The following is a 17,479-nucleotide window of genomic DNA, read 5'->3' as shown; positions in this document are numbered from 1 at the left end:
TCTGCCAATTTGCCAAACAACCTAAACTTCCTTTTCCCTTAAGTTCCACTATCACTACTCAACCATTTCAAATCCTTCATGCTGATATATGGGGACCATATTCAACCCCTTCAATACATGGCCATAAATACTTTCTCACCTTTGTAGATGATTTTAGTAGATATACTTGGTTGATTTTGTTGAAAACCAAAGCAGAAACTCGTGCATCTATGCAAAACTTCATGGCATATGCAGAAAACCAGTTCCAATATAAGATCAAAACCATTAGATCGGATAATGGCCAAGAATTCATTATGACAGATTATTACAATGAAAGGGGGATTATTCATCAACGCACATGTGTAGAAACTCCACAACAAAATGGAGTAGTGGAACGCAAACATCGTCATATATTAAATGTGGCTCGTGCCATTTCTTTTCAAGCCAATTTACCCATCAAACTTTGGACCTATGCAGTTACACATGCCATACATTTGATCAACAGAACCTCTACACCGGTCCTCCAAAACAAATGTCCTTATGAAGTTTTGTATGCTTCACCTCCTACATTACTTCACTTAAAAATCTTTGGTTGTCTTGCTTATGCCACCACATTGACAGCTAATAGAACTAAATTTGATCATAGGGCTCGTAAATGTGCATTTCTTGGATACCATCCCCACACCAAAGGTTATATCCTTTTTGATCTTTTGGCCCATTCCATTTTTATTTCCAGACATGTGATATTTTTTGAAACTTATTTTCCATTTCCCACACTTGAATCCTATACTGACATATTACCCACCCCTACTATTCCATCCACCCATCAATCACTTGTTCATAACCCCTTATCCCCATTATTCACTCAGGATACTTTCGTTCCTATTCCACCAGAACATGACACAGCATTACCGGTCACAGACCCTCATCCACCATCTCCAGCACCAACTACTCGAAGGTCAACACGAATTCGTCAAGCTCCACATTATCTTCATGACTATCATTGTAGCCTATCTTCTTCTTCAACAAACCAGAATTGTCAAGGTAATCCTTACCCTTTATCCTCTGTTTACTCCTTTGATTTTTGTTCCCCATCTTATAAACATACTTGTCTCACCCTGAGTGCACATGTGGTACCTAAATCATATAATGAAGCTATTCAGCATGATTGTTGGCGTAATGCAATGCAAGCTGAGTTGCATGCCCTTGAAATGAACCATACATGGTCTCTGGTGGATCTCCCCCATGGGACTAAACCCATAGGCTGTAAATGGGTCTTCTGCATCAAGCACCATGCTGATGGCTCCATCGAACGCTACAAAGCGCGTCTAGTTGCTAAGGGTTATACTCAATTGGAGGGCATTGATTTCTTTGAAACTTTTTCCCCAGTGGCTAAGCTTACCACTGTGAGGGTCCTCATCAGTTTAGCTTCTTCGAATGGCTGGTTATTGGAACAGTTAGACGTAAATAATGCTTTCCTTCATGGTGATCTACATGAAGATGTTTACATGAGTTTACCTCCAGGCTTTGTTGGTCCCTCTCCTCATACAGTATGCAAACTTGAGAAGTCCCTCTATGGTTTAAAGCAGTCGAGCCGTCAATGGTATGAAAAATTGTCTTCTTCTCCGTAAATTGCCATGAAAGATGAGTTAAAATCTATGGAACAGAATAAGGTTTGAGATCTTGTTGGGAACATAAATGGGTCTTTAAGACCAAACGTGACGCTCATGGTAACTTGGAACGTCACAAGGCCAGACTAGTTGTAAAAGGATTCACTCAAAAAGATGGCATTGACTATAAAGAAACTTTTTCACCAGTTTCAAAGCAGGATTCTCTAAGAATTATTATGGCATTGGTGGCTCATTATGATCTAGAGTTACACCAGATGGATTTGAAAACTGCCTTTCTAAATGAGAATTTAGATGAAGATGTGTACATGGACCAACCAATGGGGTTCATAGAAAAGGGTAAAGAGAACATGGTGTGCAAACCTAAGAAATCAATATACAGACTTAAACAAGCTTCACGACAATGGTACCTTAAGTTTAATGATACTGTTGTTTCCTTTGGATTTAAAGAAAACATTGTTGATCAATGTATATATCTGAAGATCAGTGGGAGCAAGTTTATATTATTGATTCTGTATGTTGATGATATTTTACTAGCAACTAACGATCTTGGTATTTTAAATGAGACTAAGAAGTTTCTCTCTAGTAACTTTGAAATGAAAGATATGGGTGAGGCAGCTTATGTGATAGGAATAGAAATATTCCGTGATAGATCACAAGGACTGTTAGCTTGTCTCAGAAAGCATACATTAATAAAGTCTTAGAGAGATTCAGAATGGAAAACTGCTCATCATCCCAGTTCCAATTTAGAAAGGAGATAAGTTTAGTCTCATGCAATGTCCCAAAAATGAATTGGAACGAAAAGAAATGGAAGCAATTCTGTATGCATCATTAGTTGGGAGCTTAATGTATGCTCAGACTTGTACGAGACAGAATATTAGCTTTGCAGTTGAGATGTTGGGAAGATACCAAAGTAATCCCGGTATGGATCATTGGAAAGCTGCAAAGAAAGTTCTGAGATATTTGCAAGGAACTAAAGGTCACATGCTTACTTATAGAAGGTCTAACGACCTTGAAGTGATTGGATACACAGATTCGGATTTTGCAGGATGCGTAGACACAAGAAAGTCTACATGTGGTTACCTGTATCTTTTAGCATAAGGAGCTATATCATAGAAAAGTGTGAAGCAGACTGTAATTGATGCGTCCACTATGGAAGCTGAATTTGTGGCATGCTTTGAAGCCACGATTCATGCTAAATGGCTACGGAACTTTATTTCAGGCTTGGATTGGTCGACAACATTGAAAAGCCGCTGAAAATTTATTGTGATAATTCCGCAGCAGTCTTCTTTTCTAAAAACGACAAATATTCCAATGGTGCTAAACATATGGAATTGAAATACTTTGCCGTTAAAGAAGAGATTCTGAAACATAGAGTGTCTATAGAGCATATTAGCACTGATATTATGATAGTTGATCCCTTGACGAAGGGATTACCGCCCAAGACATTTACTAGTCATGTATGTAGAATGAGCATTATGTCAGCTAATGAATGATGATACTTATTGTTATGTATTAATTGTTGACACTCTGAGCTCATTGATGAATATATGTTTCTGATATTGTCTTGTTTTCAATTTATGTAGGCATGCAAGTATATGTGATGATATTGAAAATGTTTATGGTCCGTTATGAAGACATTATTGTTGGACATAATGTGTACTTCCTATTAAAGTATCATGTTAGGAAGAAGAGTCAATATAGTGGTACATGGAAGGAACTATGCCGACTTGATAGCATAGAACCGCCATGACTCATGTTGATTTTATTATAATGAATTATGATGAGGTCAATGTATGGAACCTTTAGCCTAGTAAATGCGCATTATAATGAATGATGATTAAATCATGAAGGGACACCTCATGACATGAGCCAAGTGGGAGAATGTAAAACTATTTGTCTCATGTATAATATTAAGTGTCAGTTGATTTAATTAATAAAAGGGCATAATAGTAATTGACAGTTAAGGGAAGTTATTTAAAGTATAACTGTTGATAGATGCAGTTATATAATAGGATAATGGACAGTTTTCTGATAATTGGTGTCTGAGAGAAACTGACGTCCATCTGGGTCTGCCTATGAGAGTTGTATCCCATCGCTATCAAAGAAGATACAAGAACAGTGAAAGGGTAAGGCTCTGAGAAAGTATTCCACCATTAAAGATTTTTCGCATTAATGGACAAAGGTATGTTTATGTGAAACTCATGAATTCTAAGGATCCCCTTCATGTTCTTGAATGAATGTTGTTGAACATGAATCACTGATTATCGCTTACATGAATCACTGATTAAATGCTTACAGTAACATCTCTCTTAATTTGTTTTGTCTTTGACCAATATATTTTCACAGCTACAGATACGAGACTAACTAAGTGGTTGCTCTTACAATATAATTAGGAGATCCTCTCAGTAATTATCATTTTTAAGATTTGGATTTTTTACTTTTCTCTTAAGAATGGGGCTTACAAAACTTTAACGAAGCAAAAGAAAATAATCATTTTACTTCCACTTAGTCTTTGGGCTAGTTTAGATGAGTTTTTAGGAGAATGAGTGTTGATAAACCTAGACCGGCCCGGTTGGGTCGACTCGAGAACCAGTAATTCAGTTATATAATCGATTCGGGTGAAACAACATATCGGTCAAGCATTGAAACCGGTGCAACCCATCCGGTTTTGGTGAAAATGGGTGACTCAATTGGTTCAACCGGTGACTTGACCCGGTTCATAAAAAAATATTGTTTTCAAAAAGTATATATAAAGGATATCATTTTTTTAAAATTCACAAATAATTTATTTTCTTTTGAAATATTTGAGTGATTTATTGCTTATTGACTTACATAAAGTATGTACCTACAACACTAATATTATTTTGGTTATGCACTATCTAGGAAATTTTGATTTAATTTATAACTAGAGATGTCATTTATTGAACATGAAGCATCAGGATCACAAGCATTATATGTTTGTTTGATCCTTTGTTGGATAATAATGTGTGATTTATTATTTTTTATATTAAAATATTTGGAATTAACTAAGGTTAAAGGTGCTTTTGATGTTGATTAAAATATTTAAACACAAGATTACAAAGTATAAGGTTAAGTTCGAAATTCTTTTCTACCACTAGATAATTTCAATTGAAAATCCAACGTTTAAATTAGAGAACTACAAGAGAGGAACCCTAATTAAATTTGGAGACAATCCAACAACTAATGAAAGATATATTAGTCTTTGAATCTCAATTTTCAAATTAGGATTGTACTTTTAAAATCCTCTATTTTCAGTTGCACAAAAAACTCACGGAATCTCCATTCCAAAATCTGAGTTATCAAACTTTAGAATCCAATGTTCTGAATTTTTGTCAAAGTTTGAATTTGATCCTTTGATCCAAATTTATTATAATGCTACAGACCTCTGGTAAACAATCACACCATATAGAATGAAGACTGAGATACATGAACTTGATGAAAAAACTTTAACTTGATTTTGTTGTGGACCTGAGCAATGCCCATATCCTTGGAAAACCCAGATGACCCAAGCTAAAAGATAAGCTCTATAAATAGGAATTAAAGACCACATCTCTACGACTAATCTCTCTAAAATCTATTTATGCAATCACATAGCCCACACACCGGCCTTCTTGGCTAAGACCGTTATATCGTGTGTCGTGATTCGTTATCCCCAGGATATCTAATCCATAAGTATATAGAGAGAAAGAGCACCAGATGTAACATTAGAGCTGTCAAAACGGGTCAGCCCAGCCCATTTAGCCCTAGCCCAAGTGGGTTAGGGCCAAAAAGCCCACAATGATATAGATCCACACGGGCCAAAGCCCTATGGGTTAGGGTCAGCCTGCGGGCCTTCTAAAAAAATATGTATTTTTTTAAAAAAATATTTATATTAAAATGGTGCATAGAAATTATTAGAATAAATAAAAATAAATAATTTTTAGAAAATTGTCACTTTTTAAAAAAATTATTGCATAGAAATTTTTTAGTAAAATTTTTTGACAGAAAACGTTTTTGTAAAAAAATTGACGAAAAAAAAAATTCGTCAAATTTCTTTACAGAATCAAAATTTCGTAAAAGTTTTTGACGAAAAAAATTCCGTCGAAATTTTGACGAAAAAATTTCCGTCGAAATTTTTGACGAAAAAAGTTTTTGTTGAAATTTTTGACGAAAAAAATTTCCGTCAAAACTTTTGACAAAAAAAATTCCGTCGAAATTTTTGATGAAAAAAGTTTTTTTCGAAATTTTTGACGAAAAATGTTTCTATCAAAATTTTAAACGGAACACATTTTCGTTAAAAATTTTCCACGAAAGTTATTTCTGTAAAAAACTTTGACGAAAATATTTCTGTAAAAAATTTCAAAGAAAAAAATATTTTGTCAAAAATTTTTACGAAATCTAAATTCCGTCGAAAGTTTCACAGATACATTTCCCTCAAAAATTTTGAAAAAAAATATTTCCGTTATAATTTTCATTGGGTCACATTTTCATCGAAGATTTTGGACGAAAAATATTTCGTCAAAATTTTTGAAGGAATTCTTTTTTCCGTCAAAACTTTTGATGAAATTTTTTTCATTGTAAATTGGGTTGAATATTGTAGCCCGCGGGCCAGCCCCAACCTAACCCTATAATGAGAGGGCTTTAAAAGGATGGGCTTAAAATGACCCTATTACATAAAGGGCTAAAATTTTATAGGGCTGGCCCTAGGGCTTGAGCCCTTTTTGACAGCTCTATCTAACATCAACTAACTAACCCTTGGTTAGACCTCTCTATCACACACGCAGAACAGATTTAAACAATAAAACAAGGAGATATCAAAGAGGGACGATAACAGCTGCTCCTTCTTCTCTTGCATTTTGTCACTGTTGCTACTCTTACTCTCATTTCTCTTGCAATCTGACTGCACTTCTTATACACGTGGGAATTTTAGTATTTGTCATTTGCACTGGGGGGGGGGGGGACACCCTACACCTAGCCCACATCTTGTATCCTTTGAACCAATTTTTTCAGATTTGGATGGGCCATTAAATCAGTGTTTTTAAATTTTTTTCAAATTATAAGGTTTAATAAGCGTTAACTAAGAAAAAAAAGTAGAAATATTTTTTTATTATAATTGAATTGATTTATTACATAAATAAAGAGAAAAAAATTTATGTTACATAAAAATTCAATTCTTGACTCTTCGATTTGCGTGTGCAAAGTTTTTCTTTTTCATTTTCTCTTTTTAATAAATATGAGACTCACCACTAGTTGAGTCACATTATGAGAATTCAATTCTCATACAACATGAGAAAATTAAACCCCCATAAACAAATCAACATCAACATCAACAACACTTTTAACCCAAACTAATTGGGGTCGGTAGTAGATGAACTCAAATGAAAGATACGAAGCGATTGAAAAAAAGATAAAAATAAAATTTAAGTATATATTTATAACATCAATAAATATTAAAATAAAAATATTGTACTGATACTATCATAATTTTCTAACAAATATTAATCCCATATTAAACAAATAAAAGAGAAAGAAGTGAAACTTATTAGCATATCTAGTTTAGAAGATGGATTGAGTTTGGGAAATAGGTTTGCCAATGCAAATCAACTCGTTATTTGTAGCAAATTAAGCATGTTGATTAGACGCGTAAAATCCTTATTGGCATCACTAGTTTCAGGAGGAAGAAGATGCTTAAATGAGTGGAACCCATTTTTGTTATATTTTATGATCAGTACTCCGTCACACACTTTTGGTATCGATTTGCACGTCGGTAAAAATTCATCAATAAATTGATCGACCAGTAACGTATATATGATTTGTTCATACTTGAGACCAATAAAGCAATAGTTATGTTTTCTTTCGCAATCCATGAACGGGAGTTTAAGATAAATGCCCAAAGAAAAGTTGTTTTGGAGTTTCTATCGTCCCATGCACGGAAACTAACCCATGATAGTTCCCGATTGGATCCACCAAACCAAAAGAGGAACGTTTCCATCACCAAAAGATTAATATAAATTCAGCGGAACTAATTTGGGTGCAGCAAGTACTAAAGTATTGACACATGATTAATTATTAGTAAATAAATATTATATTTTAAAATATAAAATTACAATATATTTTAAAAAAAATAAAATCTTCATTGTACTTTCCTTTACAGAGTGATACGTGTATTTTAAAATTTTTCAGAATTTTAAATTATATATTTTCTTTATAACTATATATATTTTCCTCTTTTAGTCTATTTTTCTTATTTTGTTTAAACAAGATAACTCATTTGACAGCTCGATTCCCATCACCACGTGTATTGTTATCATCAAATGATTTTAGTGTTCCATTTTTAAAATTATTTTTTCTTTCTAATCTTGCCTAGGAGATAGAATCCCGCCCAATATATACTGGGTCCTCCGAAGCCCAATTGTTCTCGTGAAAATGGTAGATTTCACAAAATTTTACCATTTCAGACCCATTAATAATGATAACTACCATTAAAACATTAATAGAAGATAATTATACATGAATTAATAGCAAAAATATAGTTTTCCATTTCTGTAAGATCCATTTAGACACGGACCAATGTAACAAAAGCCTTTGTCAATTGTCACCTGGCCCTGGTCTTGCGCTATTGTTTAACCCATATTAAGATACCAATCCAACTAGTACAAGTACTATTTAGTATGTGATTAAAAGCTGGCTTGCAATTACATACATGATACCACATCAATGCTGATTCAAAGTCATTAGATGAGATTGAAAGAGAGGATGAGGATACGGGAGGAACAAAGATTCTGCAAATGGATAACCATTCACAGGATGAAAATATTTACATGCACACAACAGAGGATCGGGTTTGCTTTCGTGAAAGCAAAAGGCCAATAGCAAAACTAAAAATTAAACAAGAAGATTGAGAGATCATTTGCTCTAAAACCATAAGAAATGACATAGATTTCTAAATGTTGAATCCATCCCATGTCATATATAGTTGAATGAAACTCTTAATTTTACCTCTAATAATTTGTCAACCCAAAACTTACAAGGCACAACCCTATATTTCTAAGTAATTTATTAACTTCGTGAGCATGCAGAAGCATATCAACACAACATGCCAAATCATCACCATACACACATAATGTGCAACATTTGAGTAGCACTGTAGCAGTTTCTCAAAATATGACAAAATGATTTGAATCACCATGCATATTTAGCATTCATACGTTACCATTATATTTTTGTTTACATGGGCTATACCTGAGACCGTGATTTCAATTAATACAAGCTTCCCCTCATAGTTCTCCAGAGTTTTATCAACAGTGTTTCATTACTCTCTTAAGGCATGTTACATGTAAAGGTCCACATTATTCTTCCATTTTCAAAGAATTACACAACCTCAATCCATGAGGGCAAACAACTCGGAGCAGTGGTGAGGTTATTCTTATATAACCGGAAAGTTATATGCTTCAGTTCAGGAACACATTTCGAACCAAACCCATAACTACGATTTTATAAATAATAAGAACTGGAAAATCTACCTATGTTAACCTTTTATGCAACATAGTTTTAATAAATAGATAGGAAAAAAAACTAAAGTAGTCTTCGTGTTCTTTTGATAAGCATCATACTCAGAATACTTCTGTTTCACATGGAATCACTACTTGGCATACATGACTCAATTATTGTTCTTAGATTTCTACTTCACAAAAATTGTGAATCATTGAGGAGCAGACTTGATACAATCTGTTATCAAGCAAGGACAGGCTGTTTAAGAAATTTGATGTCTAATAATGTTGAGTCAACTACCCAACTAAATATTTAAAGGAACTCTGCAGTGCCAGGTAGATGAGTTTCCCACTATAGTCTGGACCATTGTCACATACATACAATTAGAAAGATCCAATAACTATATTTAATAGGAATAGGACAAATTAGATGTAAGCATATTTTAATTTCAAGTTTTCAACTGCATCTTCATGTATAAGATACTCTTGAAAAATAAAGGCCAAAATATGGTTCATGCAATTTAGACAACAAAAAGCTTCTTTGCTGGAGGGCCTGCAATCAACATAGAAATTATGGCTGAATGATTCGGTAGCACTTTCATCAAATAAATATGGTTGATCCGTAGTTACAAGCATTTAGCTGTTAACCACACATTAAACAACTTTATCCTCCATAAGTTCAATAATGATTTTTAAGAGAACAAATAATTAATCACTGATTATTGTTTCAACAGAAAAAGCAAATTAATTTTTCCTTGAAGCTTGCGCAGTTTATGAATGGAAATTTTCCCACATTTTCAGCTTTGACATCCATGAGGTTTCGTATCATATCCATCATAGAAAAACAATTTATGATCACATGTTATATCAGCAGCAAGTAATAAATGGAATGGTCACATACTACTTTCCAGACTAGAGAAAGCACAAATGGAAAATTGAATCAATACGTAAACCAAAATTAATAAAAACAACTCAGAAAATTATTGCATTCCTTCAAGATAAGAAATTTTGGTCATGAAAATCGAATATCTAGTTGTGTGTTCTTAAAAACTTAAACGAACAACACCAGTAACCTAAATTTGTGTTGTAACTTCAATTATTTAACCTATTCCTTTGCTACATGATACCAAGCTTTCAAAAATCTCATGTCAACGAAAATGGGGGAAGATATCAATCTCAATAGAACAAAATAGTGATTGAAATTTTAAAAATTAAAATAAAAGACAGAAGAGCTCCTCCCCAGAAAACTTTTCAGCCAATCTTGAGTAATATCTGAATCTCTTCCCCATCATCCCCCAGCTTTGAAAGGAAAATATCTTAGAAAGAAAGAAGGGGGAAAGTACCAATTAGCAAGAATCCTGTGTCAATGGATCAATCAATGTTGTGTGACTCGTTGAATTTGAAGCATCAAAATGAGTAACTTTCACAATTCAATGCTTCAGCATCCCATCACAGCACAATTGTAAACAAAGTTACCAGAACGTTTTCTGGCAAGCAGATGCCATTGTGGAGGTCCTTCACTAGGCACCCATGAATTGAGTTCAATGAATCCCTCACCATGAGTCCTAGGTCCACCAATGACAATAAGCCTATTTCCACATGCCCTGAATGCAAGACCCCAACCATTCATCGACACTGCGCGTTCAGGCAGTCTCCCAATTGTAAACCACAATTTTCTATCCTTGTCATATTTTTTAACCTCCATGTCAGCATAATCAGCAGCAAACAATTCATTATTTACAACTGCAACCAGAGGTGGTGCCTCAGCCGTTGCAGGCATCTCAGACGCCCTACTACTACGTCCTGGGGACATGTTAGGAATTTCTGTCCATGTTCTAGTCTGTAAATTGTATTCCTCTCCACACATCAGAAGCTTGGAATCACTTCCCCCAATTCCCCCAATCACATAAAATTTTCCATCCATAAATATCCCAGAACACATCTTCCTGGGTTTTCTCATACTTGGGAGTGTTTCCCATGTTTGAGTCTCAGAATTGTATAGTTCCGCGGAGTCAAGGATACGTCCCTCTGAATCACAGCCACCAGCTAATATTGCAATCTCCCCAAGGCTAGCAGAGCCAAACAAGCATCTTGGAGCATTCATTCTCATTCCAGATGACCATGAGTTTGTCAAAAGACTGTATCTAAAAATGACATGGGATCTCAGCTCCCTCCCAAACACAAGAAGTTCAGTACCTACAGCTAAAGATTCCTTATCAGAACACATGAAGCATTCATTGGAAGCCATCCTTGGTAAATGCATCCATCGTTGTCGAATTGGATCATAAGCTTCCCATTCAAGGAGGGCACATGAAAAATAAACCCAGTGTTCCATGATACCATTTAGTCTCCTCCATTTATAGAGCTCACCACTTCGGATTGTGTTACGGAAGCTCCTATTCAGTGAGGCAAGAGAGCCATAATCAGACCTTGAACAGCGGCTGAGACAGGCGATTGAGCTGTCTCGGTTCATGCGTGGCAAAAGAGAACCAGAATCTGATGAATCCCCAGCATGATTGTGCTGTTGCAGCTCATCAGATTGCTGGTCACTTGAATTCAATAAATTCTCAACATGCTGCTGCTGCTGCTGCTGCTGTTGCCGTTCATCTGATAGCTGAATACCAGAATCTGATGAATCCTTTGGCTGACCATGCTTCTGTTTATCAGATTGATGATCACCAAATTCCATTGAATCACCATCATTCTGCTGAACTTGTTCAGCAGGTAGCTGGTCAGTCCAATCTCCAACTTCTTCAACTCCTTGACAAATACTCAATATGGTCTCTTGATCCATTTGGAGAATAACAGAATCCTTAGCATGACAAGACTGCTGTTGAAACGAAATTGGAGCTGTTTCAACTCTATGGCAAGAATCCAAAATCTTATTACACTTCCTTGGCTGGGGCTCATCCTCGGCATCAATTTCCATAGGGCGCTTGCCATTTTTGATATCCAAGTCCAGAAGGTACTTCATGTAAGACCAGTCGTTCTCTGACTGGCATGAGCTAGAAAACAACCTCGGAACAACACACGAACGACCGTCCAACATCTCTCTGCACAGCAAAATCAAGAGCCTGTTCAGACAGAAGTTTTGAAATTCATTTCACAAGTCCCAATTTTTATTTTTTATTTTTCTTCTTCTTTCTTTCTTTGCATAAACTGAAACACGCATCACAGCACGAGCAATATAATCAATACCCAGAAACGTCAACAAAGCAAGAGACACGATTTCAGATCGTAATCCCTTCAACCAACTACCCAGACAAATCCCAAAAATCACATTTTTCTCACGATATGTATTTGAACAAAGATGAAATCGTAGATTAGAGGGAAAACCAAAAATGCCTCGTGTGATAACAAATAGAAAGATCCCAAGAAGCAAAACACGAGAACACAACACGAACTTCAATTGAACACACCAATGCAGAAATGAATCCAAGATTCCAACGCAGGAACAAAAATTTCAAATGTTGCACAGAACCCATTATTCGTTACGCCCCGGGATTTAACAATAGAAAACCAAATTCAGTTAAGATCTCCATAACTAATATCACAGAAGAAAACCCAGCCAAGCAAGGCCCAAATCAGCTCATTCACAAGGAAAGCTTGAAAATAAAAAATAAAATAAAAGAAAAAGCAGATACAAACAGTGCTTGAAACTTACAGGGTCAAGGTTAGATAGGAACCAAAACCTACCCAAAAAAAAAAAAAAAAAAAAAGGGGTACTTGATGGGCAATTTTCAAATTGAACAATAATCTTCAACCCTTTCTCTCTCTATTGCATGTTACTCTCAGAAAGAACCACTCTCTCTCTCTCTCTCTCTCTACTGTGTCCTTGGTTGTTTCTGGTTGGTCCTTTGAGAAAACTCTCTACAAATCAGATGGAAGGTTTGGTTGTTCTGATTTTGGAGCAAAATCTGAAAGAAAGGACCCTCTCTTTGTGCCCTTATCTCCGTTAAATCATATGTTAATATACAATTAAATAATAATGATAATTTCCTAATCTTATTATTATTATTATTATTATTATTTGTTTGATATGAATTTTTTATTAAAAAAATTGATTTTTCTTTTATTCAGAGATTGTCCAATTTTTTAAGGACGGAGAGTGGCGGTGGTGTTGGACGGTGGGCATGGAATGGTGGCGGAAGGTGGGGGTGGGGGCCACAAAATGTTCGTCGTTATGAACCGTTAACAAGTGAACGCCGTTTGAATAGAGCGAGAAAGAATCTGTTCCGTTTTGGGAACGTCTCTGCGCCGTTTAATTTTGATTCTAAATTATCGGCTGGTCAATTTCTCGTGATGGGGGAGGAAATCGCATGCGGCGCCGCGATGTATGACGTGTCGGGTTTTGGTTGGGCTGTCGTAGAAAGCCAGCCGTAAAATTTGTCTTTATAGTTTCTTAGTAGAGGTGATAAAGTGGACGTCATGTCTCGCCTCGTCAAAAAATAAATCAGCTTGTTCAATCATGTTTATGAAAATTGGCTGAAAAATTTAATCCATCTCGTCTCGTTTGGCGAGTTGGGTCACCAACCCAAATTTATTTTACACTGACTCGCCTCAATTTACTTATGTTCGTCATCAACCCGTCAAAAAACGAACATCTCCCGTCGTGCCCTGCTTTTGAGATGAATTGAAAAATTCAGCTTATTCCATCTCATTTAGTGGGTGAGACGGGTTGACTCGTCGAGCCGAGTCCATTTTGCCTGTTCTAATTGTGAGTCTTAACTGGTCAATTTTGATGGATCACAATTATATAACTATTTATTGGGTTTTTTATTCTTAAAAATGAAAAACCTTCTTTTACTGTTCTGGTAATGTTCAGATATGATCATGATTTATTATTATTACGAGCTTCTGTAAATCATGCTTAAGTCAAAAAAGGAGATTGTGCTAAATCTTCCAAACTTCAATTTCTTGTTGCCCCCACTTTTTACTGTTTGGTTGGATTTGTAACTGTCTGTCTTGTCGAATTTTAATTTTGCATTTGTGATTTTTTATAACAAAAAATTAGTGTTAACGCTGACTTTTTTTTGGGTAAAAAAATGTAATATTTTTATAGGGGGCAGGATATTCTTACACTGGTGTAAGAGTTAGAAGTCTTACACTCAATCTTGACCATTGATCCACTTGTATCCAATGGCTCACATTACTAAAAAATTTGAGCCCTTAGATATAAATGGGATCAGTGGACAAGATTAAGAGTGTAACTTACACTGGTGTAAAATGATCCTAACCCTTTTTATAGTGTCAAAAAATATTAATACTACCGAAATCTAAAAGAAACTAAAAACCAAATTATTATTGGTTAATTTTGTTTACTTATTTTTAGTTATATACTTTATATTATTTATATTATTGGGATATAAAGAAAGGAAGTTTAATACTTATATCATGATTGTTTCTCAAATTGTATTCCATTAATTTCAGTGGAATTTGGAATTCAAATCTAAGTTTTAGCATCCCCGTCAACCATTACTCTATACATTCATTTGTTCTTTTTCTTATTTAATTTGTTTATAGATTTTGATGGTTCATAAACAAAAATAAAACATGAGTCCATATTTTGCAATTAAAAATACAAAATGCGAGAATAATTTTAAAAGTATGTAATATGTGTGAGATTTAATGATATATTCTAAGTAATAGGAATGAGTGACAATTTTTAACATGACACAAAAAATTTATATTCGAATTGACCTATTTTCAAATTGATATGCGATTTGTGTTGATGAAAACAAACAATTTTTTTTTGTGTTGTGTGAGATACTAACCGGTAAAAGCAAAATTTTGCCTGTATTGATCTTTTTATAGGTTATTTATGTCGTGTCAACACAACATTAGCTTCAACATATATGCTATTTGTGCCTTATTGTATCATGTCAACTCGCATAATATGTAACTTTCTTTGAGGTTGATAATTTATTCATGTGGTATCGTAACAATGCACATAATAAGTGATACACTTTGAAATTGTGAGTTATTTGCGATGTGTCGTGTCTACATGTAAAATAAGTGGGTCGTGTCTGTGTCAAAGGTTTTAACCCATTTTTAAATTTGTGTCATATTCATGTTAAGTGCATTCATGTTCATATCAAATTTGTCTCATGTCGTGTTGTGTCAAATTTTAAAATTATGCATAATTATTTTTTTTAGTTCAAGGGGATCTAATTTATAATAATAGTGTACAAATAATTTAAATCTTGATTTATATAGAAATAATGTTAAGTAAAAGAAAAATAGGTTATTATCTTTTTGACGTTAGCTCAATGATAAACTACAGAACACTTACGGGGGAGGGGGACTTGAACTCTCCTAAATCCTAATGATCCTATCTCCTCTTCCCCCATTTTTATTTTCTTGGACTTCCTCGGCATTGTTTGTCCCAATAACTCAATTTGAGTCGTAATTAATTGGTACAAATTTTATGGGTACATATTCTTGTTTTAAAAATTGTATACAATGTATTATCAAGTCAAATCTCTACACAATGTACACTGTAATTTTTGTTTATAACTATTCTGATAATTAGTGATTAAAAATAATATGTTTACTTAAATTAATACTTTTTTGATTATATGTTAATAAATCCGTATGGATATAATTTAGTTCAAAAATAGTGGGATTGTGACTAGGTCAGATTTAAATACACAAAATTAATATAAATCAAACTATCGAACTTTTCCAGGATTGGCGAACCTTATGCTAGATCGTTCGAATACGGATGATGATTCGTCAGAACCTCCTCTTGAATTACTTTTATTTTTGCTTGCGAACTCCTCAACCACTCCTCTCGAATTAAGGTGTCAGTTGATTTTTTTTATTTTTTGTTTTTTAATTTTCCTTTATGTATAAAAAAAATACTAAGCTATTACTTGATTTAGAAGATGAAATTTTTTGGTTAATTTAAAATATTTGGAACCGTATCATACAATTTCTCTATTTAGTTGTATAGGAAAAAACTTCACAATAACTAATGTCTTAACTTTTAAAACCAACATCGAGTTTCCAATTTGAGATGGATTGTTGGAAACTTCGATTAAAATTACATAATAAAAAAGAAATGATTATAGTTATTATTTTTTGAAAAAAATATTTGTCATTTTAAATGACATAAGTTATGTCCTTCTAAGAAAGAGATAGATACAATTTTTTTTTTAAAATTTAAATTAAAAAAAATTACCCACTTTTTCCTCATAATTTTTATTTTTTGTGTCTATTTCTCTTCTAAAATGACATAAATTATATCATTTAAAATAACAAACATCAATTTTTTTTATTTTTTTTTTGTATATGTGGGGCAAAAGTGATATGAATCATATGATATATATTTTGTTGTCTAAAATTTGTAAGACATAACTAAAGACGGCAAATCCATGGAAACCTTGGGTCCTTGTTTATATTTTGTGCTAATATAAATACTTATGCTTAACTGAGTAGTAAATATTACATACTTATTGGATATATATAAGGTAAAATACGAAAATATCAAAACACCATTTAAGTTTAAGATTGCTTTGCACCATTAAAAAAAAAAGTTGAGGGTGCTTCGGAAGATACTCTGCTGTGAACAAATTGACTTGTCATTGTTTTGTTTTGTTTTGATGAGCCTTTGCACAATATTAATTTAGATTAACTTGTCTTTGTTTTGTTTTTGTTTTTCGGTTTGTCCTATTCGGCATCATTATTCCTTTTTTTAGTGGAAATAGTGTTATTCCTTCTTTATTGACACGTATAAAGAAGCATATAACGTTGAATTGTTGCTTATACTAAAAAATTAATAAAAAAAATCTTCATTATTTAAATGACATAAAGTTATATTATTTTTAATAAAATTATATTATTTTAGTGTATTTTTACATTTTTTTCTTTTATTTTATTTTTATAATTTTATAAAATAATAATAAAACACATCAAAATAATATAATCTTATTAAAAATAATATAAAATTATTATTTATTAAATGATAACAAACACCTTTTAATTTTTTTTCTCAATATAACTGTTACCTAGACGTCGTTTTATTTCTCTTGAAGTTTGGACGGATGCGATTCCAAAACCGTCACACACTCACACATACATTCTGGCGGTGGCCCCCACTCACTTTCCTTGTTTGATTCTCATTCACCGTTCGGCTCATATTTCACCTTTCCTCTCACCGTCTCACGAGATTTTGAGTATATTACCGTCCACTATTTCAACTTAGAAAAAAAAAATCTACATTTCTGTATATTAGTACAAAAAAATATTTTCTTTTAGTTACATTTTTATTATCTAAAATATAATTAAAAAATAAGAAAAATAGAGAAACAATCATAGCAATTGCGATTATAATTGTTTGAGCACCCACACACTTAATTTTAAATGAGTTATCATCAC

The 17,479-nt window shown here is 33.6% G+C and overlaps 1 protein-coding gene across 6 annotated transcripts; it reads right to left on the bottom strand.

Moving 5' to 3' along the window:
* Window positions 1-9,392: 9,392 nt before the first annotated feature.
* On the bottom strand, window positions 9,393-13,034 carry LOC133285545 (F-box/kelch-repeat protein SKIP11-like). 6 transcript variants are annotated; one of them, XM_061482788.1, is made up of 3 exons: window positions 11,850-12,758; window positions 11,697-11,753; window positions 9,393-11,615 (listed from the first exon to the last, which is right to left on the bottom strand). In XM_061482788.1, the coding sequence occupies exons 1-3, from the start codon at window positions 12,147-12,149 to the stop codon at window positions 10,539-10,541; spliced, it is 1,434 nt and encodes a 477-aa protein (XP_061338772.1). In that variant the 5' UTR covers window positions 12,150-12,758; the 3' UTR covers window positions 9,393-10,538. The 6 variants fall into 6 exon arrangements, with proteins under 6 accessions (XP_061338772.1, XP_061338767.1, XP_061338769.1 ...); XM_061482783.1 differs by adding an exon at window positions 12,765-13,034 and having other exon boundaries at window positions 9,393-12,153; XM_061482785.1 differs by adding an exon at window positions 12,797-13,034 and having other exon boundaries at window positions 9,393-12,151.
* Between the last annotated feature and the right edge of the window lie 4,445 nt (window positions 13,035-17,479).

This window comes from Gastrolobium bilobum, unplaced genomic scaffold (genome assembly GCF_033153095.1).
Source record: "Gastrolobium bilobum isolate Gb01-03AN ecotype WA unplaced genomic scaffold, APGP_CSIRO_Gbil_v1 utg12463, whole genome shotgun sequence".
Taxonomy (NCBI): domain Eukaryota; kingdom Viridiplantae; phylum Streptophyta; class Magnoliopsida; order Fabales; family Fabaceae; genus Gastrolobium; species Gastrolobium bilobum.
Note: the sequence above shows the minus strand (reverse complement) of the source record. Positions and strands in the feature narration are given on the sequence as shown.